Raw genomic sequence first — 27,416 nt, 5'->3', positions numbered from 1 at the left:
AGTTTTTGTATACTATAGAAACTAGCGTGGCATTAATCCAAACAAAATTATTATACATTGTGAGGTTAACAACATATTCCAGGTCAACTATCAAGAAAATAACTAAAAAATATATAGAAAATAAATAGCAAGAGATTTAAAATGGTACTCTAGAAAATACCTAACACAAAAGAAGGCAGTAATAAATGATTTAAGAAACAAAAGAGATGTGACATGTTAGAAAAACAGCAAAACAGCAGTTGTAAATACTAATTTATCAGTAATTGCATTAATGTGAATGAATTAACCTTGAAATAAAGAAGCAGAGGGGACACCTGGGTGGCTCAATCAGTTAAGCAACTGCCTTTGGCCCATGTTATGATCCCAGGGTTCTGGGATCGAGCCCCACATCAGGCTGCGTGCCCAGCAGGGAGGCTGCTTCTCCCTCTCACCCTGCTTATTTCTCCCCTTGTTTGTGCTCTCTCTCTCTGTCAAATAAATAACTAAAATCTTAAATAAAATAAAATAAAATAAAGAAGCAGGGATTGACAGAATGGGGAAAAAGAACACGATCCAACTGTATGCTGCATACAGGATACATACTTTAGATTCAAAGACCCTAATAGATTGAAAGAAAAAGGATGAAAAACATTTCATTCAAATGGCAACCGAAGGAGCACTAGAGTGGTTACATTAATTTCACACAAAATAGAATTTAAGACAAATATATTACTAAAGACAAAAACATTTTATAATGATAAAATGGTTAATCTACTGCTAAGATGTAACAGACTCATAGGCACATAACAATAGAAATCCAAAATACATGATTCATAAAACTAACATATTTAAATGGGGAAATAGATAATTCAACAATAAAAACTGGAACTTTAATTCCCCACTTTCAATAGCAGACATAATTATCCATTGTTCTATCAGCAAGGATCAGCAAGGAAATAGAAGACTTAAAAAAAAAAAAGAAGCCTGTAACCCAACCAGACCTAACATCTATATAACACTCCACTCAATGACAAAAGAATACAGACTCTTTTCAGCTATACATTGAATATTTTCCAGGATGGATCATATAATAGCCCATAAAATAAGTATGAATGTATTTAAAGGAATTTAAATCATACAAAGATTTTGTATTTAAATAAAAAATCATTTTGTTCTTCAATAAAAATAAAATGAAAAGTCAGTAACAAAGGAATTTGGGAAATCCACAAATATATGGAAACAAAACAACATATGCCTAAATAACCAATGGGTCCTGCCCCTACAAATCACAAGTGAAATTAAACAATACTTTTAGATAAATATGAAAATAAAAACATAACTCATCAAAATATGACATGCCCCTAAAGAGTCCTTAGAGGAAATTTTACTGATATTAATTCTTCTGTTTATTTAAAAAGAAAAAAAAGATCTAAAATCACATAACCTAATCTTTCATGTTAAGACATTGAGAAGAGAAAATTAACTCATATCAAATTGAAAGAAGGAAATAATAAAAATTAGAGTATACACAACTTAATTAAAAGCTTGAACAATAGTAGATTAAAAAATTAAAATTGATTCTTTGGAAAACCCAATAAAATTGACAAACATTTTTGGCAAGACGGGCCACAAAAATGAGGACATACTCATATTACTAAAATCATAAATGAATGAGCAGAAATTAGGCAAGAAAATGAAATAAAAGGCCACAAAAAAGGGTATTAGAGCTAATAAAACAGGTTCAGTAAGGTTGCAGAATAGAAGATCAATGCACAAAAATCAATTGTATTTCTAGACCCTAAGAATGAATCATATGCAAATGGCTTCATTTTGGATCATGATCTCAGGGTTGTGATCAGAGCCTCATGTGGAGCTCTGTGCTCAGTGCAGAGTCCACTTGAGATTCTCTTGCTCTCCCTCTGCCTCTCCCCCCTGCTTATACTCTTGCTCTCTTTCTCTCTAAAATAAATAAATAAATAAAAGCTTTAAAAAAAAAAAAGAAAGAAAGAAAAGAATTGCATTTACAATAGCACTAAAAAGAATAAAATACTTAGGAATCAACTGAACATGAATAGTATAAAACCTATTATCTGAAAATTATAAAACACCATTGAAGGAACTTACAGGTATAAATAGATATAAAGACATCACATGTTCATATGTCAGAAGACTTACTGTCTTAATAACAATATTTCCAAAATTGACCTACAGACTCAACACAATGCCAATCAAAATCCCAGGTGGCTTCTTTGCAGAAATTGACATGTTTATCCCAAATTTGTAAGGAAATGCAGGGACACAGAATAATCAGAACAATCTTGAAAAAGAATAACAAACTTGGAGGACTCATATTTCCAGATTTCAGAATTTAATACAAAACTATGGTAGAGAAGTCAGTGTGGTACTGACACAAAGCTAGACATACAGATCAAAGAAATAAAACAGACTCAAAAATAAATCCACACCTTTTCAGTTCATTGTTTTTTGACAAGGGTACAAAAAGAGTTCAAGAAAAAGTGATGCATGGACAACTGAATATCCACATTGAAAAGAATGAAATTGGATCCTCTCCTCAAACCAAACATAAAAATCAACTCAAAAGGAATCACTGACCACCATGTAAGAGCTATAAACAAAATTCTTAGAAGAATTTTATGTTGGAGTAAATATTTACGACCTCAGGTTAGCTATACCATAAAAACACAAGCAACAAATGATGAAATACATCACCGGACTTTATAAAAATTTAAATTTTGATGAGGAAATAAACTTTGATGAAGAAAAATTATATGAAGAAAAAAGGACAAGCCACAAAATGGGAGAAGAGATTGGGAGACCATACATCTGAGAAGGGACATATATTTAGAATATAGGAAGACTGTATACAACCCAATGATAGAAAGACAACAACCCAATTTAAAAAGTGGGTAAAGGACATACAAATGGCCCATAATATCCTCACAAAAGATGCTCAACTTCATTAGCCATTAGGGTAATTCAAGTTAAAACCACAATAAGACATCAATTTATACTCATTAGGATGGCTATTATTTAAAAAAAGGGGGGGGGAGGGATTTTGTTTTTTAAAAAGGATGTGGAGAAATTGGAACTCTTACATATTGCTGGTAGAAATGTGAAAACAGTATAGCAGCTCCTCAAAGAATTAAACATAGAATTAATATCTGATTTAGCAATTCTATTGCTGGATATATACATGAAAAATCACAAGCAGGAACTCAAACAGATATCTGAGCACCAATATTCATAGCAACGTTATCCACAATATCCAAAAGGTGCAAACAACTTAAATGTCCATCAACAGAGGAATGAATAAACAAGATGAATATATCCATACAACATAATATCATTCAGCCATAAAAAGAAATGAAGTATTGATACATGCTACCACATGGCTAAGTGAAGGGTGCCAGACAAAAGAGACCTCATGCTGTCTGATTCCCATTTCATGAAATGACCAAAACAGAAAAATCTAGAGACACAAAAATAGACTAGTGATTGCCAGGGGTGTTGGCAGAAAAAAAATGGGGAGTAACCACTAGTGGGTATGGAGCTCCTCTCTGAGTTATGGAAAATGTTCTAAAATTGGAGTGTTGGTTTCATAAATCTGTTTGCACACTAAAACCCACTGAATTGTATGCTTTCAAAGTATATATTTCATGGTATTTAAATTATATCTTAATAAAGCTATTGTGATATAAAAACGTTAGAGCTGGGATCCCTCAGAAAGGACCCAGCCCCCTCCCACACCCAACACACACAACTTGTGTTTCAGGTTGCTGAGGACAGGTTGTGTTTCAAGTTGCTGGACAAGGAAAATGTGACAGCTTCAGAGGTGTGCAAGGGGGAAAAATGAGGGATGTGTTTCCTCTGTCATATGGATTTTCATTGGTGGAGGGAGCTCAGAAGAGTATTTGGTATCAATGCAAGATGATTACGGAGGAGGAGACAAGGCAGCAGGTGTGCTTAAGCAGAGAGAAGGCCGGGGAGGGCTCCCACCTTCTGGTATGCATCTATATTCACCAGGAGACTGGAAAGTCTCAAACAGCTGAGGGGCCAAAATAACATACAGAATGAATAGATCAGGAGTACAGGAAAGGGAGCTTTGCAGACCTCAAGATCAGAGGCTATGGCAGGACAAATGGATTTCAGTAATAAATGACAGAAGGGGACCCAAAGCCAGGAAGAACTAATACTGGTTACTGATGGAGAGGTCACAGAGGCTGACACTTACCAAGGGAATGAGGTACCTCAGGAACCGGGAAGGACTTGTATGAAAGTCCACTATAAGAACAACCATGGGGGTGCCTGGGTAGTTCAGTCACTAAAGTGTCCAACTCTCAATTTAGGCTCAGGCCATGATCTCAGGGTCAGGACATTAAACTCTGAGTGGGGCTCTGCACTGGGTGTGGAGCCTGCTTAAGATTCTCTCCCTCTGCTCCTCTACCTAACCCCCTTGCAAGCTTGCACTCTCTCTCTCACTCTCAAAAATAAAATAATAATAATAATAATAATAATAATAAGCCAACAACCATGATGTTGAGCAAATTTACTCCTGCATTTAAATAGAATTCTGGGGAGAAGGAAAGGATGAAACCTTTAAGATAAGAATAGTCCTGATAGGAAATTCAAATTTTGAATTAAGTTTAAATGCTGAAACACTGGGATTTTACCCACGGAATCCTAACGTACTTGGAAGAGACTAAGTTTTAAACTATAAGGGAAGAAGTTATCATGAATGTATAAGACAATCTCTCTTTTGCTGCTGTAGGGTAAAGTTGTTGTTAAGCTATTGAGTTCAATTAGAGATGAGAGAAAAAATTACATTTCCTCATCACTGTGTCAGAATGAATAAACTTTAAATCCCCTACAGTCCATTCAGGGTACTCAAGGAATGGTCCTGTTCCCAACACTAGGAAAAATGATAATTATGTGACAAAATAGAAGTGTTAGCTAATACTACAGTGGCAATCACATTGCAGTATAAATATATCAAATTAATACATAGCACACCTTAAATTTATACAATGTTGTCAAATAAACATAGCTCTATAAAATAATTTTTTTAGAAGAGTGGTCATGAAATAGCCTTGTGGCCAACCAAGCAGTCAGATATAGTCTGAACTTTGAGACTGAAGAAGGAAAACCATTGTGATGGAGTGAAAAGCAACAGGCTGAAAGTCAGTGGGTCTGGCATTGAGTTGGGGGTGCCTCCAATTGGCTCTGGACTTTCAACATTACTGAATCTCTTCTGGTACTCATTTGCTTGGCCTGTGAAGAAGTCTAACTAGATACCTAGCAAGATTTCTTCCAGTTCTAAAAAAACTGATTCTCAGGTCTTGTATGCCCAGTTTGGGGAAATATCTGCCACTTCTGGAACAAGTTCAAATAGGTATTATCTTAAGAGACAGAACCCTTTCTTTGGTCATGCCCCTGGAAACTGGGCTGAGGGCAACCAGATATGAAGTGTAATTACCTGGAAAGTGTCGATGGACCTTGGCTTTGCAGCTACATTTTCCAATTAGCTCAGGAGTAAAGATATCATTGTGACAGCTGGCACAGTAAAAGAAGGCTCTGGACAATGAAAGCAAATCAAGAATGACTTATGTGAGGCTTAACACTAAGCATGGTGCTGAATCAGTTTGCCATTGAGTTGCATTTGCTTTAGAACTTTCTCCCTATAAAGTAATTTAAAAAAAATACCTTATGACTTCCTTTGCAGATTCAGCAATAAAGAACCCTAGTGTGTTCTTACGCAGCTTAACCTGTACAGGTGGATTTAGCATCAGACTACTGGAAACAGAAGATAAAAATACAGTAATTTTCCCCTTTAATTTCTATGGAAATATTTGATGTTTCATTCTGTCATTACCAATGGATTCCCTGAACTGTAGAGTTAATAAGACTCCATCCCCTTCTACTGCCAAATAGGGTAGAAAAACTGCATTTGATTGCTGCTAAATATCCAGAAGGGAGTCAGGTCACAACATGATTACTGAGTTGCACACAGCTGAGCTAAGGGTGAACTCCCTGGACTGTATCCTAAACCTAAAATGGATAAACCAACTCAGATGCATTAGGCCTTGCTAATTTAGCCTACTCAATGCCACAGCCACATGGTTGCAAGTCTTATAGTCATAGTAGTGGTGTTTATCTTTAGGCTACTTCTCCTGTAAAATTAAACTATGCCTAGTTAACCAGCTGGATTCAAAAGTTCCTTTTATTTGCTTATGCAATTTTTGAACTTGCATATTTCTTTAGACTTCATTTTTTTTTCTATCTTGATTGCCATATTTTTGAGAGCAGGAACCACATGAATTGTTTCTATTGCTACATGAACACTTTGATTATCTCTTTTCTTATGGTTTTTGTGTTTGAAAATGACATCTTACAAATTTCACCCATGAGACTCCTTGATGCAGTACTACATCACAACTATTTGAATTCCCCACATTTCTCCCTATGTTTGTCAGGCTATCCCATTTTTATTTCCTTTAATTCAGACCCTCGACACAATGAGGTCTTATAAACTTGAAAGTACCATCACTTCATTTGCACATGGTAAAAGTACTCCTTTACTTCCTTAAAATACTTTTTTATATTAACACTGGAAAGAAGTCAAATATTAATTTTGGCAAAGCTTATTCTGTTGTTAGGGTACTCCAAAGTAACTTCTGAGTTTAAGAACTTTACAAAAATAAAAGGGGTTGTGCCACAAAAGCTCTTCCACACTATGCCAAGAATCAAAAGATGCTGGGTAGCTGTGTTGATGCTATATTGAGGTAGTTTATTATCTGAGACACTGGATGGCATTTTCTAAATGTTTACTGACTGATACTAATGAATAGAATAAACGCTTTTAACTTTGAAAGGAAAAGAACATGGATTTGTGCCCCCATCATTGGCGGCTGTTCACTAGCTAGCAAACATAAACTGAGTTGTATCTTCATAGCTCTTATTTTTAAGTCAGTGCCCTCTGAACTCATATTAAATATTTAGTAATGGGGGCGCCTGGGTGGCTCAGTGGGTTAAGCCTCTGCCTTCGGCTCAGGTCATGATCCCAGCGTCCTGGGATCGAGTCCTGCATTCGGCTCTCTGCTCAGCAGGGAGCCTACTTCCTCCTCTCTCTCTCTCTGCCTGCCACTCTGCCTTCTTGTGATCTCTCTCTGTCAAATAAAAAATAAAAACTTTAAAAAAAATAAATATTTAGTAATGAAGATACTGTCACAATAATAGCTGGGGTTGCATTTGAAAGGAGAGGTGAACCCCCTTTGCACATTTTTCCAAACTGGCTTGAAATCCCCTTCATGAATCATGGCCACTTGCTCTCTAGAGAATGTTTGCTACTGCAACAAACTTAGAACATTATCTGACTGGGGTCAGATCCAGCTTTATCGCTTAGCAGATAATAAATTATTCCCTAAGACAAATCCATATGATTGCCAAGGGCTTTTTGAACCTTTTTTTTTTTTATAAGATTTATTTATTTATTTATTTGAGAGAGAGAGAGTGCACAGGCATGCAAGCCAGGGAGGGGCAGAGCGAGAGGGAGAGAGAAAATAGTAAGCAGGCTCCACTCTTAGCTTGGAGCCTGATGGGGGGCTCCATCTCACATCCCTGAGATCACGACCTTAGCTGAAATCAAGAGTTGGATGCTTAACTAAGGCACCCAGGTGACCTGGGCTTTCCCAAGTTTTAAAGTCTATTCAAGTGTATCAATTAAAAGAGAAAATAAAAGGTGAGAAAAGATGGGCTTTCCCTCCAGTTTTTCAGTATACTAATCTAAACCTCAGCCATTGAGACGCTCTATTTTCCTCCCACTTATGGCTGCAGTGGATTTAGTACAGCACAGTGATGAGGATCACCACCTTCCTTGCTGAGTTCAGATGCTGGCTTTGCCACTTGGGACTGATAAGAGTTTGGGAAAATTATTTAACTTTTCTGGGCTTCATCTTCCTTCTCTATAAAATGGAATTAAGAAGTATACCCATTGTTGTAGAGATTCAAGAGTTTATGTAAGCAAAGTGCCTGTAGCATTGCTGGTCATGAACAGGCAATCATGTAAAAGACTATTAACCAAATCAGGATTTAATCTCTTTGATTCACCTGACTCTTTGGTGAGAAAACAAAGTTAAATGTAAGTTAGAGCAGGTTCCTCTTTCATTAGGGGTACATATGTGCAGGTAATAAACAGCATCAAGGCATCTTTAATATATGTAGAAATTAGCTGCCTAATAAATGTTTGTGTTTCTGTTCTGTGATGTCCCATAGTCATCCTAATAAAGTTTAAAGAAATCTAGGATGCTAAAGTTGGAAGGGACCTCAAGAACATTTGGTCTAGTAGTTTACAAATACCAGCAAAAAAAACCTGACTATATCATGGGGTCTTCAAAAATTCTCTGGTCCCAGCCTTGGAGATTTTGATTTTGTAAAGATCAGAGTGGGATTTTGGAATCTATATGCCTTTAAGGCTTTGCAAATAGTTCCATTGCATAGCCCATGTTGCTGAAGGTGAAGTTCTGGACCAGTCTAAAACTCAAACTGCCTGGATTATGGTTCTAAGACTCCATCCTTTTTGCTGTAACCTATTTCTGGCAGAAAGGCCATTTGTGCACAGATGTAGATTCTGAGATTTTCTTGAGCACAGGCAGGATTGTTAAATAGAATTAAGCCAGATAGATGATACTATTTGTTATTCTCTCCTTAGTGACTTCCTTTGTACAGTACCCTGCTGTCTTCTTTTGCCCAGATGCATTTTGTAATATCTCTACTTAGATTTTTCTTCTGTCCAACATTTCAGATAAAATTGTTCCTTTGTAGTCTGTCTGATATCATTCAAACTTGTTGAATTTTAACTATTTCCCTATAATTCTAAGGCTCCTGATAATGTCAGTTTTAGAGCTAGAAAGGGTCTCAGGCATTAACATGACCTCCTCAATTCACAGAGAATGGATGTTTCTCCAACACCACAGAGCTAGCAAGTCATAATCAGGATCAGAATTTGGTCTGTTGATTCCAATTTAATTCAACTTAGTTTTCCACTAAAAAAATACATAAGCAAATATAATAGTCTTTCTTGTTCCCCAACCTATTTAAACCCTCAGTTTTTCTCATTTTTCAGCATTTTTTATTCTCTCTCTTATATATCATAGTAGTTGATTTGCTGTTTTACTAGATTTTCTTTTTTCTTACCTAATAAATTATTTTACTTCTCATATTATTCATTATGGGTTCTCAATAAATTCCAATGGTCTACTAATGTTGGTTCTCTCTTTTATCTACTATACCAAAAGCAGATTTTGTCCGGTAGTCCGAATTCCCATTTTGCCATATTCTACAGCTTAGTTTCTAAAGCTATAGTTTATGGGAGCATTTATTGTCATAATTCTATTTCATGGTCAAGACTTATAAGATCTAGTAATAAATTAAAAGGAATCCCAGATGTGAGAAGGAGAGCATTTCTTCTCTCCCTTGCTCATGAAAGAGAATTTGGGGAGGGCCATGGGAACAAAGGCAAAGCACCTGTCCACCCACTAGGGTGACCATTCTAACTCCAAACATTAGATTCTAACTGCAATCATTAAAGACAGTGCAAAGGGCACCACAGCAAACTGGGTGCCCAATAGGCTGGCTCTCAACATATGGCAATATCTTAATTATGTCTGTATTTTTGGAGAAGTCTTAATCATAAAGATTCTCCTTTTACAAAACTGAAGAGATTCAAAGTCTCATTGGTACCAGTAACCATGAAAAACAGATTTGTGTTCGATGGCTATCAGCATGAGTCCCAGCTTCACAAAGCAGAGCCTAGGAAGGAAGACAAGTAATTGTGAGGAAAAAGGATAGCAGGGTGCTAATTCACAAGACTATGACCAACACTCTGTGCTCTGTGCTGGGAAAATACTAGTACTTCAGCAGAGGAAGAGACTCTTGAATGCAAGTGAATCTATTCTAAAGTTTATCATAGCCAGCATGGTGACTATGTCTATCACAGAATGCAAGCTTCTCAATTGCACAGATGCAGACATGTTCATTCTTACACCTTCAGTATTTATCATGGAGCCTGGCCTACAGTGGTCCCCCCAGTAAACATTATTGAAAGAACGTCACTGCATGAAGAACAAGGAAAGCATTTCTTTTAACTTACCGGGAAGCGTCAGGAAAACTCATTCCAGCAAAGTCATCAGAGAGACGTTGAGTCAGGATTTTGTTCTTCAGACCATTAAAGAAATATTTTTGCCAGGGCTGTGTAGGAAAAACCTGGAATACAAAATCATGCCACATGTAGAACTCGGACATGGAATATGGGATGTTATAATTCCAAGTTGTATGTCCTGCTAAGCAGCAAACCAGCATCCATTGCTCTTAAGTTATAGCAAAGAGATTTGTCCTAGTGGTTCACTGAAGAAATGTCAAAGGAAGAACTAAAACTCTACCATACACCTCAACTATTTATGCTAGAGAGTTCAGAAGAAAATGAAAGCATAATGACTTGGTTTCTTCCCAGGTGGCATTCATGACACCTTGTAGAAACTGGAATTATCCCAATAACTTCAGCAAGGTAGACTGTTTTTTGAGTCAGTAACAATAAGAGGAGAAGGACAATATGGAATCTAAGTTGTCTTTCCATAAATATAGCTGCTCAAGTTTTTTTTTAACATATTAAGTTTTCCATTGACTAGCCATATGCCACAAAGAAAAAACATTTAAGGCTTTTCTGCCCAGTATCAGAACTTTTCAAAGCTTCAGATGAACTTAAGGAGCCATCCTGATCAATGGACATGAGATAAAAGTCAGGAACAGCAGCAGGTTTCCAGAGAAAATGAAGAAGGGGAGAGAGAAGGACATCTCTCACAAAGGCTAAATATAGGCTGTGCGGGGTTTGGGCTGTTGGGTAACTCATCTCTGATATTTGTATAAGAACTCAGAATTTTGTTAAGCTTTCCATACATTCTCATCATCCTCTCCATCTGTTGCCATGAAAACCCCCACCACACTGCTCCGTCATGGCAAGACCAGAAACCTAGGTTAATGTCTGGAATTCCTATAAGTTCTGAAACACTGTGGCTGTGGAGGGTTAAGGCTAGTTCAGAAATATTCAGATGACCAGCCTGTGGTTTAGAAAACACAACACACACACACACAGAGAAAAAATATTCTGACTTACAAAAAAGGACTACTCATTTCAAGCAATCCAAGCACTCACTCTGCAATCCCCATTCCAAGATTCAGCCAAATCTCCTGCTTTCTCTCACTTTCTTAAATTTTTTGTTGAAGAGTACTCACTTCACTGGGAGTCCCTATTTAAGTCTCCATAACTAAAAAAAAAAGGGGTGGGGGGCTTAATGTTTCTAATGTAAATGTTTCAGTTTTTGACAGAGGGTAAAAGAATGATAGAGATGGAGAAGACTTCCTGTGATCTTTTTTATTAAGATCAGAAAGGGAAACAGGAGGATAAGATAGAGTTTCCATTTACATAGTAGAATCAGGGAGCTCAAGTATGTCAACTGGAGTAGATTTAGTCCAGGCTTAAGCCTAATACAATGCTGTCTCTGCCTTGAAGAAACTGGAAGTGCTCTTTGGACTATGATTTCTCACCATATAATTAATATAGTTGAAACACGTATCATTGATCCAAGGTCTTGGAATCTGAGTACTTGAAAGTTTTACAGATACTGATGTCATACTTAGAAAAATCAGGTTATGAGATGAATAACTCTCATTTTATTGATCCAGAAGCTGACAGAGAAAGTGTCTAATCCAAGAAAAATCGATCATAAGACACTAGTGCCCTAGTTGTTAAATCTAAGTTAATAGTTTATTATAGAATCTAAAACACCAGAGCTATGAGTATAACATTAAAAAAATCTTACCTTGACCCTGCCTGGTTTAGGATATCTGAAAGTAGGTTTTAGACTTCACTCCCCTCCCCACCAAAAAAAATATCATAACCACAAATTTCTCCTAATTCCTATGAATATTGATAGATGATCATCTTCAGTGAGATGGTTACAACTTTAGATCACACAGAAAGAACAACAATATAATATAGGGTTGGTTTTAAATATCTTCCTCCTCTACTTCCATGAAAGACATGAAGTCTTCATAAAGAGCTCTCATCCATTTCCTTTCTCCAGCCATGGAGATGTTATCGTGTTACTATGTAGACTGTGTATACTATAATACTACTGTTATTCACTCTTGTTAATATTTTCCAGTCTTTAAAATGTCCATAGACCAGCAGCCTACACACTCCTGGGAGCTCTTTTCAGAAATGAAGCCCCACTCAGACTTTTGCGATTAGAATCTGCATTTTAACCAGACCTCCAGGGGATTTGCACACACAATTCATGTTTCAGAAGCACCCTTTCAAACATCCCTGTCCTTGAGATTTGGTGAAAAGGGATGATTTCAAACCCCCAGTGTGGCAGCAGTTTACAAATTCCAATATCTGGGTTGGAGGCTCCATGGAGAGCCCAAGCGAGGCACTGTACATGAATACATGTATCTTGCAGAACAGTTATCTTGCACTTTCTGAGTACACAGCACAGGCAGAGACAATGTACTCACAAGCACTTTTCAAGGACAAACACAGTAAGCAGGAAGAGGAGGGTAAGGCAGGTTCATTACAGTGTCATCAAGGCTCATTCTTATTGTCTGATGTCGTCTCTGTTTATTTGTATATGATATTTCTTCCAATTCACAGAAGGAATTATAGAAGAATTCCATGTTTTCCAGCTAGCATTTTGCTGGCCAGACCATCTTTCATGGTTTTTTATTTTGTTTTGTTTGTTCATTTGTTTGTTCAATTTTTTGTTTGTTTCGTTTTGTTTTAGATAGTACCAGGGACAAAACCAAAAAAGATATAAATTTTTTTTTAATTTATTAATGAAGGAAATAAAGTGTAAAGAAAGGCCAAGAGGGAAATTGAATATAAGAGAAGGCATATGTAGACTCCTAATAAATGGAGAGGAAAGGTCACTCCCTGGAGAACCTCCGGACAATGGGAAATTGGGTCCAGCTGAGTTTGGAACCTTTCTTGTAACATTTCATGCAGGTGGCATTCCAAAGGCTGGACTTTGTGCTTATAGCAATTGTCCCAATATCCCCTTGACCACTTATTTAGTCTCAAAGGCCTCAAAGGTGATGATATGTGGGCGAGTGTGAGTAGATATCCAACAACCACAGGTATCAAGCATAGTGGTAAGATATTAGGTCAGACAATTCTACCTCTTCTACTCATTAACTTAACTATACAATCAAGTTAGTTAGCTTCACTGACCCATTATTGGGATTCTTCCTTGAAATATTATCAATGGGAAGCATAAGGTATTTACAATGAGTGACATACTAGGTACTCAATATGTGGTGACTATTGTTGTTATTGCATAGAATGTTCCCAAAATAACCTGGAAAAGATTTTAATTGTTATTTGTTCTGTGAATATATTTATTATTATCATGAATTTAATTTATATTTAAATATATAATTTTACCACTAATAATATAACCTTTATTTTTAATTTTTTTACGATCCTTTATGGATTTTTAAATTTTTTCTTAATATTTTCTAATTCAAATTTTAAAAGTTAATATGAACAATTCAGTTGCATCAGTACATTTAGAATGTTGTATAGTCATTTCCCCTATCTAGTTTGAAAATACTTCTGTCAAACCAAAGTAAAATCCCTATCCATTAACAAATTGTTCTCAATTCTTTTTTTTTTTAAAGATTTTATTTATTTATTTGACAGACAGAGACCCCAAGTAGGCAGAGAGGCAGGCAGAGAGAAAGAGAGAGAGAGAGAGGAGGAAGCAGGCTTCCCTGCAGAGCAGAGAGCCCGATGCGGGGCTAGATCCCAGGACCCTGGGATCATGACCTGAGCTGAAGGCAGAGGCTTTAACCCATTAAGCCACCCAGGTGCCCCACAAATTGTTCTCAATTCTTACCACTCTCCCCAGTGTCTGCTCTTGGCAACATGGATCCAACTATCAGCATTCTGTCTTCTATTTATTTTGTTTATTTGATATAAACAGAATTAATGAAATATGTGAGATTTTTGAAATATCAGGCTTTACAGCATATATCCATGTTGCAGCATATTCCAGTAGTTCATTTCTCTTTATGGCTGAATAATATCCTCTTATTCCTATGTTACATTTTGTTTGTCCATTCAACAACTGATAGAGATCTGGGCTATTTCTGCCTTTTGAATATTATGAATCATCCTCCTATATAACATTTATTTTTATTTATATTTCTTCCTTCAATAGCTCCAAGTACTTCTACCTTTATGGTCATAACATCTGGACTGCAGGTAGAAAGCAAAGCTATGATTTCTATTTTGCAGATAAATATTCTTAAGACAAGAATAAGATCGATAATCTCTTCAAGGTCAGCACCGTACCTGGGACTTCAGTCTAGACCTCTCAATCCTTCATAGTTCAAGTGGAAGTCAAATCTCATTTCTTGGGGCCTTCTTGCTTTCCTCAATTTTCTATTTCTGATCCTAACTTGTGAGGATATGGGGGAAAAAGCCAAGATTCAACAACAATTTTCAAGGTTACCTTTTTGTTTTGTTCAACAAATAGAGACGTTAGAAAGGTGCACATGCCTGGCACCAGACAGCCTTGGGCGATGAAGCCAAGCTTCAGCTCAGCAAAGCAGATGATATTGTCTCCGGTACTCCAGCTCCAGCTGGGGATCTTTGGCAGAAAAACCTGTTTCATGGTAGAAAGTAGGTCAGACATTAAGAAGAAATACAATTCAAGAAAGTTTTTTTTTTTCTGAATGGACATCTTTCTTGCATTTGTTTCAAAGTATTTACTTGAAAGCATTTATTGTGTCCACATCAGTGGAAGTGATAAGAACAAATTCAGCTTTTAAAAACTGAGTCACTTTTTAAAGCAAAAATAGTGAGAGTGCAAAATTGGGTCAAATGATGTAGACCTCTGATATTGTCCTTAGTGTGCAATCTGTGTTTGTTTGTTTTTGTCCTTGTTTTTACTGAAATATAATTGACATCTCACACTGTATTAGCTTCAGGTGTACAAGCAAATGATCCAATGTTAGTATATGTTATGAAACGACCACCACAATAAGTCTAGTTACCATCCACCACCTCAACGTTTACAATTACTTATTACTTACTACTTGTGAAGGGAACTTTTAAGATCTACTCTCTTCACAACTTTCAAATGTACTATAAAGTATTATCAACTGTAGTCACCATGTTGTACATTATATTCCCATGACTTATTTATTTTATAAACAGAAGTTTGTTCTTTTTGGTCCCTTTCACCCATTTCACCCCCCTACCACCCCCCACCTCTGGCAAATACCAATCTGTTCTACCTGTACTTTTTTTTTTTTTTTAATTTTTAAGGTACCATGTATGAGGGAAATCCTATGCTATTTGTCTTTCTCTGACTTATTACACTTAGTATAATTCCTTCAAGGCCCATCCATACTGTAGCAAATGCAGAATTTCCTTCTTTTTTATGGCTGAACAAAATTCCAATATACTTATATATTTCATTTACAAATATATATATATATGTATATACATATATATATATCTTTTTCTTTAAATGTAAATGGAGAATTTAATCCATCTATATTTAAGGTAATTATTAGTAGGTATGTACCTATTGTCATTTGTTCATTTTTTTCTGGCTATTTTGTAAATCCTCTGTTCCTTTCTTCTATTCTTGCTCTTTTCGTGAGTTCGTGATTTTCTGCAGATCTTAGCATCTTTTCTCTTCATTTGTTGTGTATCTACTACTATAGGTTTTTCCTTTGTGGTTACTATGAGGCTTATATAACTCATTTTATAACAATATATAGTTAAGTTTGATCACATTCTAAAAGTACATTTTTACCCCCCTCCTGCATTTTATTTTTGATATCACAAGTTATAGCTTTTGGCCTTGCGTAGCCCTTACTAAGAATCACAATCATAGCTACTTTCACTCCTTTCTCTTTTAACCTTCATACTTCATGAATCCACTTTTACAACATGAGATTGTTCTGAATTTTACCATGAATTTGCCTTTGTCATTGAGATGTATACTTCTGTATCTTTTCCTGTTAGTAACTGATGCCCTTTCCTTTCAATTTTAAGAAATTTCTCTAATGTTTCTTGTAAAGTAGTCCTAGTTATGACAAACTCCTCTAGATTTCGCTGGTATGGAAAACTCTCTTCTTTAATTCTGCAGACAACACTGCCAGATAGAATATTCAGGGTTGACAGTCTTTTTTATTTCTTTTAGTACTTTGAATAGATTGAGTCACTTCCTTCTGGTCTGTGATGTTTTTGCTTAAAAATCTGCTGGTAGTCTTACAGTGGTTCACTTTTTTTTTTTTTTTTTTAAGATTTTATTTATTTGACAGAGAGAGCATAAGCAGGGGGTGTGGCAGCCAGAGGGAGAGGGAGAAGCAGGCTCCCCGCAGAGCAGATAGTCCAAGACTCTCATTCCAGGACACCAGGATTCTGACCTGAGCCAAAGGCAGATGCTTAACCAACTGAGCCATCCACGCACCCCATTGTGGTTCCCTTGTACATTACAAGATGTTTTTCTCTTGCTGACTTTAAGATTCTCTCATTATCTTTAACTTTTGATACTTTAGTTGAGTCTTGGTGTGGGTCTCTTTATTTCATCTTATTTGGAATTCTCTCTGCTTCCTGGATGTAGAGGTCTGTTTTCTTCCCTAGATTAGGGTAGTATTCAGTCACTATTTCTTCACATACATTTTCTGCCCCTCTTTTGTTTTCTCCTTCTGGGACTCCTATAATGCAATTGATATTGTCCCTTAAGCTGTCTCTATTCATTTTACTCTTTCTTTTTCTTTTTGCTACTCTGATTAGGTGTGTTCCACTATCCTGTCTTCAAGTTTGCTGATTCTTCTGCTGTATCTAGTCTGCTGTTGAACCCCTCTACTGTATTTTTTGGTTCAGTTATTAAATTCCTCAGCTCTATGGCTTCTATTTTGTATTTTCTTATATATGCCATCTCTTTGTTGAAGTTATTACTTTCTTCATCCATTCTTCACCGTAGCTCAGTGAGCATCTTTATGACAGTTTTGAACTCTCTTTTAGGTAAATGATTCATCTCTGATTCATTGAGGTCTTTTTCTGAGGTCTTATCTTATTCATTAATTTGGAAATATTCCTCTCTTTCTTCATTTCCCCTAAAATTCTGCATTAGATAAAACAGCCATCTCACCAGTTTTGAAGAAATGGCCTTGCACAGTTGAACCTTATTATTCAATTCTGACAAAGCTTCTGGTTGTCTCTCAAACTTTTGTGAATATCTAATCCTCCTAATTCTTTTTTAGGGGATGCCAGTAATTGAGGGTATGTCCAGAGCTGTCAATGTCCCAAAGGAAAGAATCTCAGCACCTACATTCAGGTGGATTGGAAGTTCGACTCTCAGATAGCAGCTGTTAAAGTATGAAACTATGCTTCTTTACAAATTCATATTTCTAAGTGATTAACAATCATTTTTTTAAAGATTTATTTATTTATTTGAGAGCAAGAGAACATTAACGGGGATTGTGAAGGGGCGAGGGAGAGAATTCTCAAGCAGACTGCCTTCTGAGCATGAACCCTGATGTGGGGCTCAATCCCAGGACCCTGAGATCATGACCTGAGCTAAAACCAAGAGCTGGATGCTTGACCCACTGAGCCTCCCAGGTGCCCTTTAGTAATTTACAATATTAATGAAACTCCAAATTTCACCTGTAATCAGCAGAAAACTTTTTGAGTGTAGACCTATAGGTATATTAATTATAGAAATTAATAAGTTCTATTATTTAGATGAAATAAGTCATTTAACTCCTAAGTTTGAAAGAGGAGGATAATAGACCAGAATGTTATCATACCTTGTTTTGGGATTGAAGTATCTGTATGATGATTCTAGTATTAGGGCAATAGTTCTTGATAGAGAGAACCCTACAAAAAGAACAAATACACACATCAGTGATGCGCCATATCCAATGGCTTTAAAATATAATTAAATTCAGAATTAAATTGATGTGTGGGTAAGCATAATAAAACATAAGATTCACTGTTACATAGTTCTAAAAATGTTCTGTTTAAAAGCATACATGGTAAACAGTGCTATTGTTTTAGCGATTTAGTAAATGAAATCTATGAAAAGGTCAGGTCTTGGTACTAGGAGACTGTAGTCTTCTATTCTTGAGGAGGAAATAGTTTCATGTATTTTAGCCTTCAAACTCAAACACATTAATTATAGGAAAAACAGAGATTGCATTTTTGTCTATAACATGAAGTAGCTCATAGAATATCTTATTCAACTTTCTCATTATGCATAATAAGAAACTAAGGTCTATCTCATCTGTACTGTATAATGCACCGCATATGTTCTCAACTGTTTCTTGCTATTTGTAGAATCACCTTCAGCTATGTATGTTTATTATGCTTTGGGAACCAGGAGTTCTTCTGGGTTAGACATAATGCCCTTACCTTCACAATGAAGCTATTAATACAAGTCAAGTTCCTGCTCATAGATAGTTCATAGTTGAAGGTGGTCAACACCAATTCTAGTCATCTTGAAGATAAACTTGCCAATAATCACAAGCACATTATACCAAATGATACATAATATTTCAGGAGAACTACTGGCATAAAACCCCAGTAAGTAAAGTCTACTAACAGGGCTCACTAATCACAAATGACATCTTTATTTTTGGTGGGTTAAAGATTTTATTTATAATGGTGTTATCTGAACAGTTATCAGTTATTTGTATGATTGCTTTTTTAATTTAAAGAGTTAGTATCTGTATGAAACTTTAGGAAATATGCGAAGAAGCATAGAGATACTCAGAATACTCTATTTTTTACTTCCTTATTCCTACAACTTCACAGTCAAAAAAAAAAAAATGGCAGAAGAAATCTGGAATACAATGAACCTAGTGCTTTGACAGATGATATCATCTCCTCTTTAGTCCACTGCACTAGGCTTTATTTTAAAAAGAGGTAGAAATAAAATCAGCACTGAAGCATATAAAGCAAAGTGCCAGCTTCTTACCTCATAATGTTTGAAGTGTCTTCAGCTTGCAAATCACTGCACAGAGGGTTGGCTATAATCAGGCATGCTTCCGCAGATTCCACCTATTCGTCAAGATTAAACCACAGCCATCTTGTTAATTACATGGGAAATGCTCTACTGCTCCCCCTGTGGGTTTTCCTATGGTTTTATCATAAAGTTTCCCATAAGAAAGAGAACACTCTTGAGAAGGGAGTTGTGATAAGGACGTCTTTACATCAGAATCAGAGTCTTAGAGAAGCTGGAAGTGCTGGAAGTGCTGCAGCAGACAGATCTGTGCTTAGGGTCTAACAAAGATGCAAGAAAAAGTGCATACTTATAGTTCTCCCATTGCCCAAAACCAAGTTTTTAAGCAACTCCCTGTATATTTATGTGACTTTCAGGAGAGCAAAGAATGGGGAAACTGGAAGAATGTGTGGCCCAAAGTAAGCATTCCATACTTGTGGATTCTGAATCTTAAGGGTTTAGAAGATTATTGTAGTGGCTCTTGTAATATCAATTTTTGAGAAAGAGAAAGCTTATTCTGAGACTGTCATTTTCTATTTCAGTTCTTTATGTTAACTCTACCGATCTCTGATTCTAAAAACTGCAGCCCTTGGTATGATTCTGTGAAACCTAAAACATCGGGGAAGCTGCCTTTGATCTTAATTGAAAGCTGTCTAGATGTCCTGACTTAGCTCATTATTTTTCTTCCCAGCCTTAATGGGATTTTCCTTCATGTTTCTCCTATGAGAAGGCATATCAGTGTGTTTAGAAAAAGCTGGGAAATCTGTCATCTGGTAACAATCCTACTTGCATGGTAAAATTAAAAACACTTTTGCTATCCATAACTTTTTCAGATTTCTTAGACTGATAAAATAAAATTGCATTAGATAAATAGAGAATTTAGTAAAATAAATAAATATAAGTATAGATAAACAATGAGTTCTGCTTGGTATCCATCAAGGAGCATTTAGAGATCATTTATTACATTTCCTTTATGATCAGTTTTTAAAATTGAGGAAGTCTTATTTTCCTCCAATTAAAGCATCTAGAGTAATATTTTTGAAAGAGCAATACATCTTATCATCTTAATTGTTGCAGCTTAGGGAAACTAGAAGAAGAAAAAGAACTAGTTCTTACCGAAACCCGCCTCAGATCATCCCACTTTAGTGCAGATCCAGAAACAAAAGTTGTATAGGCCATGTTGCACTTAAATATAGTTTCTAATTCCAAGGAAGGAGGGACCCTGGGCAAAGAATGTAGTACTAAAGATGTAAAAAGATGCCTGAATTTGGTGTAGAAATTGTTATATTTATTTAGTGCCTTTAACAGAACTCTTAATCTCCTCTAGGATCCTCCCTTCCTTATCCATACTAGCCTTATTCTAGGCATGGGACTGAAGCTCAGACCCATCAATCACCAAGATATGATAAAATGCAAATCAGGTTGATGTCCAAAAATTTAAAAAAAAAGGAATTACTAATAAGGATGATAAAATAAAAACATCTCAATTATTTGAAAAGACATGGTATTTTAAAACAATGATGAATTTAATGAAATAGCTTCTAAATATATAAAGAAAAAATTGACAAAACTAGAGAGATAAATTGATGAATTATCACAGTAATGAGAGATTTCAACACATTGCTCTCAATTGATTGACTGAACAGAAAAAAAAATGTCAAATTTGATGTTTCTAAGTCCTTTTTTTTCCCTTTTATTTAGGTAAAATTAAAATTGAAAGATATATAAAAGGTATCATGTGATAATTTGATATGTGTATATATTATGAAAGGCTTCTTCCCATTAACGTAATTTATACATCGATCACTTCACATGATTGTATTTTTTTTCAGGAGACCCTCAGATGTTATTCATCTTAAAACTAGAAGTTTGTACCCTTTACCAACAATTGTCTATGTCCTCCCCCCACATCCTAGCTTTAGGCAACCACCTTTCTACCTTCTGCTTTTATGAGTTTGACTTTTTTTTTAATCCTAGATATAAGTGATAGCACACAGTATTTATGTTTCTTTGTCTGACTTATTTCACTTATCATAATGCCCTCCAGGTTCATCCAAGTTGTCATAAATAACAGGAGTTCCTTTTTTACGGCTAAATAATAGTCCACTGCTTATATATGTATATACACATGTATGTGTATATACACATGTATTCATATGTATATGTGTGTATGTATGTACATACATGTATGTGCTGTCTGTGTCTATTTTTTTATCTATTCATCCATCAATTGACACTGAAGTTAGCTTGTTTCTATACCTTAGTATTGTGAATACTCTCCTAAATTTTTTTTTTTTGAGAGCATACAAATATTTATCAAACTGATAAATTACTTGACCAATAGGGAAAGCCTCAGCATACCACAAAAAATAATTGTCATACATATTACAATCTCTGGTCATAATACACTTTAAGTTAGAAGTTAATAACAAAAAAAATCTCCATTTCTTAAAAAAATAGACTGCTAAAAGTGACATGGGTTAAGAAGCAATTATAATGGAAGTTATAAAATTCTTACAAATAAATCATGTTGCAAACACTAAACAGTTGAGCCCTGGGATATAACAAATGCAATGCTTTAGAAGTGGTTTATAGCTTTGGACATTAATTTTGGAATAAACCCACAGAAATAAGAAGGAAAGAGACAATAAAAATAGGAGTGCAAAGAATGAAATAGAAAATAAATTATGAAATAAAGATGATGAATAAAACTAAAAGCTGGGTCTTTGAAACAAACAAACAAACAATAAGAAACTTACACAATAGGCAAAGATTAGTAAAATCAATGGGGAAAGAAAAAAGACAAAAATACAGGAAATTGAATTCATTACATCAAATGAAGAAGATAAAATACCTATAGGGAAAGTAGAGATAAAAATAAGAATGAAAGAATATAACAGATAACCAAGTGTAACAGCTTTTGAGATTCAACAAAACATATTACTAAAAATATATCTTATCAGAACTCACTCTAGAGGAAACATAAAGCCCATATAGTCCTATGACTATTAAAGAAATCAAAGCCATAATTTAAAATCTCTCAAAACAAAATAAAAACAAAACACACACAGACACCAAACAAATTTTAAATCCACCAGTTCTAAATGGTCTTATGGTATCTTCTACCACACTTTCAAGCAACAAATTATCCAATTTTTTTATACAATGTCTTTCAAAGACATTAAAAAGAGGGAATAGTCTCTAGCTAATACTACAAAGCCAAACTAACCATAACTCCAAAACTACTAATGTAATTTACCACATTAACAAATTAAAAGTAAAAATACAGAGTCATCTCAGACGCAGGAATTTTTTTTTAATCTTTAAAGATTTTATTTATTTATTTCGCAGAGAGATCACAAGTAGGCAGAGAGGCAGGCAGAGAGAGACGAGGAAGCAGGCTCCCTGTTGAGCAGAGATCCTGATACAGCGATCCCAGAACCCTGAGATCATGACCAGCGGTGAAAGCAGAAGCTTAATCCACTGAGCCACCCAGGCGCCCAGATGCAGGAATATTTTTAAAATAAAAAGGATGTCCTTAATGACAAAATGTTAGAAGAGTTTTCTTTGAAATGAGAAAGAAAAGAGGTAATTGCCACTTTTTTTGCTGTTATATTTGAAGTCTTATCAAGTACAGTAATAAAATAAAATAAATAGTACACAGGATTAGAAAGGAGGAAATGACTGTCTTTATTTGAAACAATTATTTACGTAGAAACTCTTAACACACTATAAAGAAAAATATTTAAGTAATGGAGAAATTTAGCAATATGGATAGACAGAAGGTTAATATATAAAAGTCAATACTGTGTTTTATACCAAAAGCAAACAACTAGAAAAACTAACTAACAAGACAGTATTTCTAATAATTTTAGAAAATATCAACTGTTTAGAAATATAAATACACATAAAATAAATATCACAATATTACTCAATTATGCTATATATTCTCTAAGCCTAGTTATCTGGCTCTTCTGGAAGTTTTGAGAGCTGATATCTATTTATACATTTCTTTCTGCTTAATTTAACTATTAGCAGTTTTTGTTATATGCTACTAAGTATCCTGATACACAGGAATATAAATTAGTATTTTAGTTTTATGACAATTCCTATCATAACATCTTGGAATTTTTGTTTTTTAAATAACTGGAAACCAAAGAAAGAAAAGCAAGAGTTTCTCTATCAGTTACATAATTTTTTTCAAGATAATTCATGGCTAGAAATAACAAATTGTTATTTCTTGAAATTCTTTGGTTTGATTTGGCTCAGCTGGATGATTTTTCTGCTGCATGTAGTTTTGCTGGAGTCACTCCTTTGCCTGCATGTAGCTGAGAGTGTTAGTGGGTTAGAACATCCAAGATAACATCACCTATATATCTATAGCCTCAACTGGGCTAGCTGGAGGAGCTGGCACCTGGATGGACCTCCTCTCCACCAGAGTGAGTACTACTCACCAGAGTAGGTGAACTTCTTCAATAGTGCTTCAGGGCTCCCAGAGACTGGAAGCAGAAGCTGTCAGGCCTCTTAAGGGCTGAGCCCATAACTGGCCCAATCACTCATGTATATTTTATTGGTTAAAATGAATCAAAAGTTTGTCTAATTTCAACAGAAGGGAGAACAGACTACTTTTGTTGGAGGAATAGACTATGTGTCAATAATTGGGAGGAATCCTGGTAGCCACCTTCTAAAAACAATCTACCACAAGGATTCACATCCCTCCCCTATACAAAATATTCTCACTTTCTCTACCCAAAGTTTCGTCTCTTTAAAGCCTCAGTTTCAAGTCCTGGATCTTGTCATCTACATCAAGTCTAGATGTGGATAGGGCTCCTCTGGTACATCTCTTTCTTATCTGATGACCCATGACCTAGATAGACAAGTCATCTCCGCCTCAACACCCAGAACATCGTGACAAGGCAGGAAAGCTGCAGCAGACATTCCCAACCAAAAGATACTGGGATGGTAATGGACGGCACACAGAAATCACTGGTCCTCTGAAACTGTGAAATCTATCTGAGCACGTATTATCATGCCCCCTGTCTCAGAGGGCAGAGCATGTTTTTGATTAGGGCCCCATTCGTCTCTAATGAGCCAATCCATTGTTTTTCTTAGTTCTTATCTCTGCCCTCTGACCCTATGAGTCATTTTCTGTTTTCCAAATAAATGGCCCATGTTTGTTCCTGAGTAGCTTTCTCAGCCTAATTCCTACCTATGCTGGGTTGGGAGCCAAGAGGCATTTGCTTCCATTGTGAAGTCTCTCTGTCCCTTTTACTCCAAGCTGACAGTTAAAATTTTCTTTAAAGCACTGATGACTTTCTATAAATGTTATTCAGGTTCATGCCCCCAAACTCATATCCTTAAGATTCCTTTGGAGACAGATCTCTACTTTGAGAAAAGTCAGAGTTCTGGGAAGAATGTCCTTCAGCTTCGTAGAAGCCCTTTGCCTGCCTAGGAGGACCACCTACAAGTCACCACCTTACATTTTTCTGAGGTCTTAACAAAGGGTCTTATAGCTGAGCTGCATCCTTGATTAGATCCTACCCTTTGACTTGAGGTCATATTTTATAGCAGCCTGGATTTGACCCCCTTACCCTGAGGTCATTTACCACTGGCAATTTTTGGCCTGCTGGAGAGACTATACTGAGCCTTCTATATTTTGTTTAAGTTCTGCTTGAAGACTAAAGAGTTACTTTTTACCTCCCTTTTCTTACCATATCTCATCATACATGATTATACTTAGAGCAAATGGCACCTAACATTCTTTCAGGAAATTTTCTCAGCCATCCTCACAGTCTTACTTAGTGTATTTCCTATCTATCATGTTATTTGGGGTGACATCGTTACCAAAATTGTGCTGTTCTTTCTGTACCCAATGGCAGTTTTTCTCACTGTTTTTCTAGCCTCTAATAACAGTCTCCAGGCAACCCATCTAGCCTCTGTCTACCACCCATTCCAAGGAGAAAGCCACATTTTGGCTTTTGTTGTGATAGCAGCCCACTTCCAGGACCACCTTTTATATCAATTATCTCTCCACAAAATAAACCATTCTAGAACTTACTGATCTAAAACAACAATAGTATATTATTTCTCAAGATTTTGTGGGTTGACTTGTCTCAGCAAGGCAATTCTTCTGTTCCCTACTGTGTTGACTGTGGCCATTCACTAGGGTACATTCATCACAGAGCTTGACTGAGAGCTGGAATGTCCAAAATAATTTTACCTGCACGACTGTTGTGTCACGTGACTAGAGCAGCTGAGGGTTGGCTGGGCCTTCTCCCCACCAAACCATGCTACTCTGACTCTTTACATGATGATATAGGTTTCCAAGACAGTGAAATGTGAAACTACCAATCCTATTCAAGTTTAGGCCTGAAATCAGCAAAGTGTCACCTCTGTCGCATGTGGCATATAATTGATCAAATCAAATCATAGAGCAGGCCAGACTCAAAGCGAAGTGGAAGAGACTGCGCCTCTTATCTGGAGGAGCACTATGAATATACAGTAGGGAAAGGAAATGTTAATAGCTGTGATAGAAAAAAATCTACCAAAATAGCAAATCATGATCATTGTTTTAAAGGAAATGCAATGGAGCTGTGAGAAAGGAGGCTTAGAAGACATTAATTCAGATGGCTTGAATTGGGGGTGGGGAGACTCTCGGAGTGCTAAAGCATAAGAATAAACTGATCATACACAGTAGAAGAAGAGTTTCTGAGAAAAAAGCACAAATAAAGTGGCCTTCCTAGAAACTAAGGAGAGACAAAATATTAATTTTGAAGAGGGTTGTGACAGTGGAGATGAAGAGGTAGAAACAGAATTAAAATTTATTAAGGAGACAAAATGGATGATTTTGATGAAAGTGTACACAGGGTTTGAGGGAAAGGAGTGGCAAACACAATGTTTCATTTTCTGTTTTAAGGAACTACACCGATAACATCCCATTTACTGAGAAAGAAAAATGCTGTTTTCTCTCCTTCCTTTATATATATGTATGGTACATATTTCCTTCCTACACACACACACACACACACACACACACACACACGAGAGGGACATAAGATTCTGAGTTTACTTTTTGAAAATGTTTAATCTGAGGGGCCTTTGAAAACCTGGGATGGAAATATCCAGTAAGCAATTACTTTGTGAAAACAGAGCCACAGAGAATGTCTGGCAGGGGGTATAAATTCGGATGACAATAGAGTCATCAGAAATTATAGGTAATTGGTAAAATTCCAGATGAATTTTATATCATTTTTAAAAATTTCATTCATTCTCTTGACAAGTACCTGTAATAACCTACATTAGTCCATGAAAATGCAGCAGCAAATATATCTAATGATATTCTTTTTGTCTCAACTGGATTATAATTATTAGCCCCTTATCACGATGTTAGCACTTTTTAAATTATTTTTTAATATAAGGATTCAAGTAATATGCCAATTACTGAGAAGACAGGAAGGCAATGATAGTGAAACAAAACTGTTGGCTGTCCATCAATAGCACCATGCTGGAGTTTACAATGCTTACTGGTTATCTCATCTATGAAAGCCCAAAGAGATAGTGGACAGTGGACTTGGCATGCCTTAATCTAAACAGTACAAAGTGTTAACTATAAAATGTGTGAAACTGAAGTGATCCCGTACACAATGCTGTGTAAGAGCAAAATGTCATTTTGAATATGTCTGACTTATTTAGCGAAGTGTGGATGACTGATGAGCCTTTTGGACAAAATGGAGAAGCTAGTTCAGTACACTTTACACAAAATCAATTCCAGAGAGCTTAAATATAAAATAGCTCAGTAATGAAAACATAAAAGTGCCAGAAGAATATTTGCTTAATTCTAGAACAGAAAGACCAAAAAATGCCAGAAAAGCCAGATCCCAAAATGAAAGAGTCGATGGATTATAGTGCATGTAAATCCAATGCTCTGTATTAAAATAAGAGCACATGTGCACACACACACACACACACACACACAGGCAAAGAGAAAAATATTTACAACACATGACACAAAAAGGCTAATATCAAAATACATTAAGACTGCTTAGAAGTCAGTGAAGCAACAGATAATCTTCCTCATAGAGAAGGAAATAGAAATGAAAAGACAAAAAAGGAAAAGGAAATGGTCAAAACCTACAAAACCTGTTGAGTCTCACTAGCAAACAAAATTGTAGGAAGGGAGAGCAAAAAGGAACCATCGCAACATAAAAATTGTTCAGTCTCACTATGAATCTAATCGTAAAATAAAACGAGAAAACCATTTTGCCTACTTAAAAATCTTTTTGTATTAAGTATGCATTTTCCAGTGTTTCACAAACTACTTGTGGAAATGTAAGCTTCATAGAA

The 27,416-nt window shown here is 35.9% G+C and overlaps 1 protein-coding gene across 1 annotated transcript in view; it reads right to left on the bottom strand.

Annotated features, from left to right (window-relative positions):
* KCNU1 (potassium calcium-activated channel subfamily U member 1) overlaps positions 1-27,416 on the bottom strand; it is a 144,955-nt gene that overhangs the window by 83,470 nt on the left and 34,069 nt on the right. The window contains 9 exon segments of the mRNA XM_059384211.1: positions 2,088-2,098; positions 5,474-5,571; positions 5,701-5,790; positions 9,736-9,804; positions 10,145-10,257; positions 14,565-14,717; positions 17,881-17,950; positions 19,050-19,132; positions 20,190-20,295. Coding sequence (XP_059240194.1) covers positions 2,088-2,098; positions 5,474-5,571; positions 5,701-5,790; positions 9,736-9,804; positions 10,145-10,257; positions 14,565-14,717; positions 17,881-17,950; positions 19,050-19,132; positions 20,190-20,295 — 793 coding nt within the window.

The sequence above is a fragment of the Mustela nigripes genome, chromosome 18 (assembly GCF_022355385.1).
Source record: "Mustela nigripes isolate SB6536 chromosome 18, MUSNIG.SB6536, whole genome shotgun sequence".
Taxonomy (NCBI): domain Eukaryota; kingdom Metazoa; phylum Chordata; class Mammalia; order Carnivora; family Mustelidae; genus Mustela; species Mustela nigripes.
This window is presented reverse-complemented; position numbering and strand designations above follow the sequence as displayed.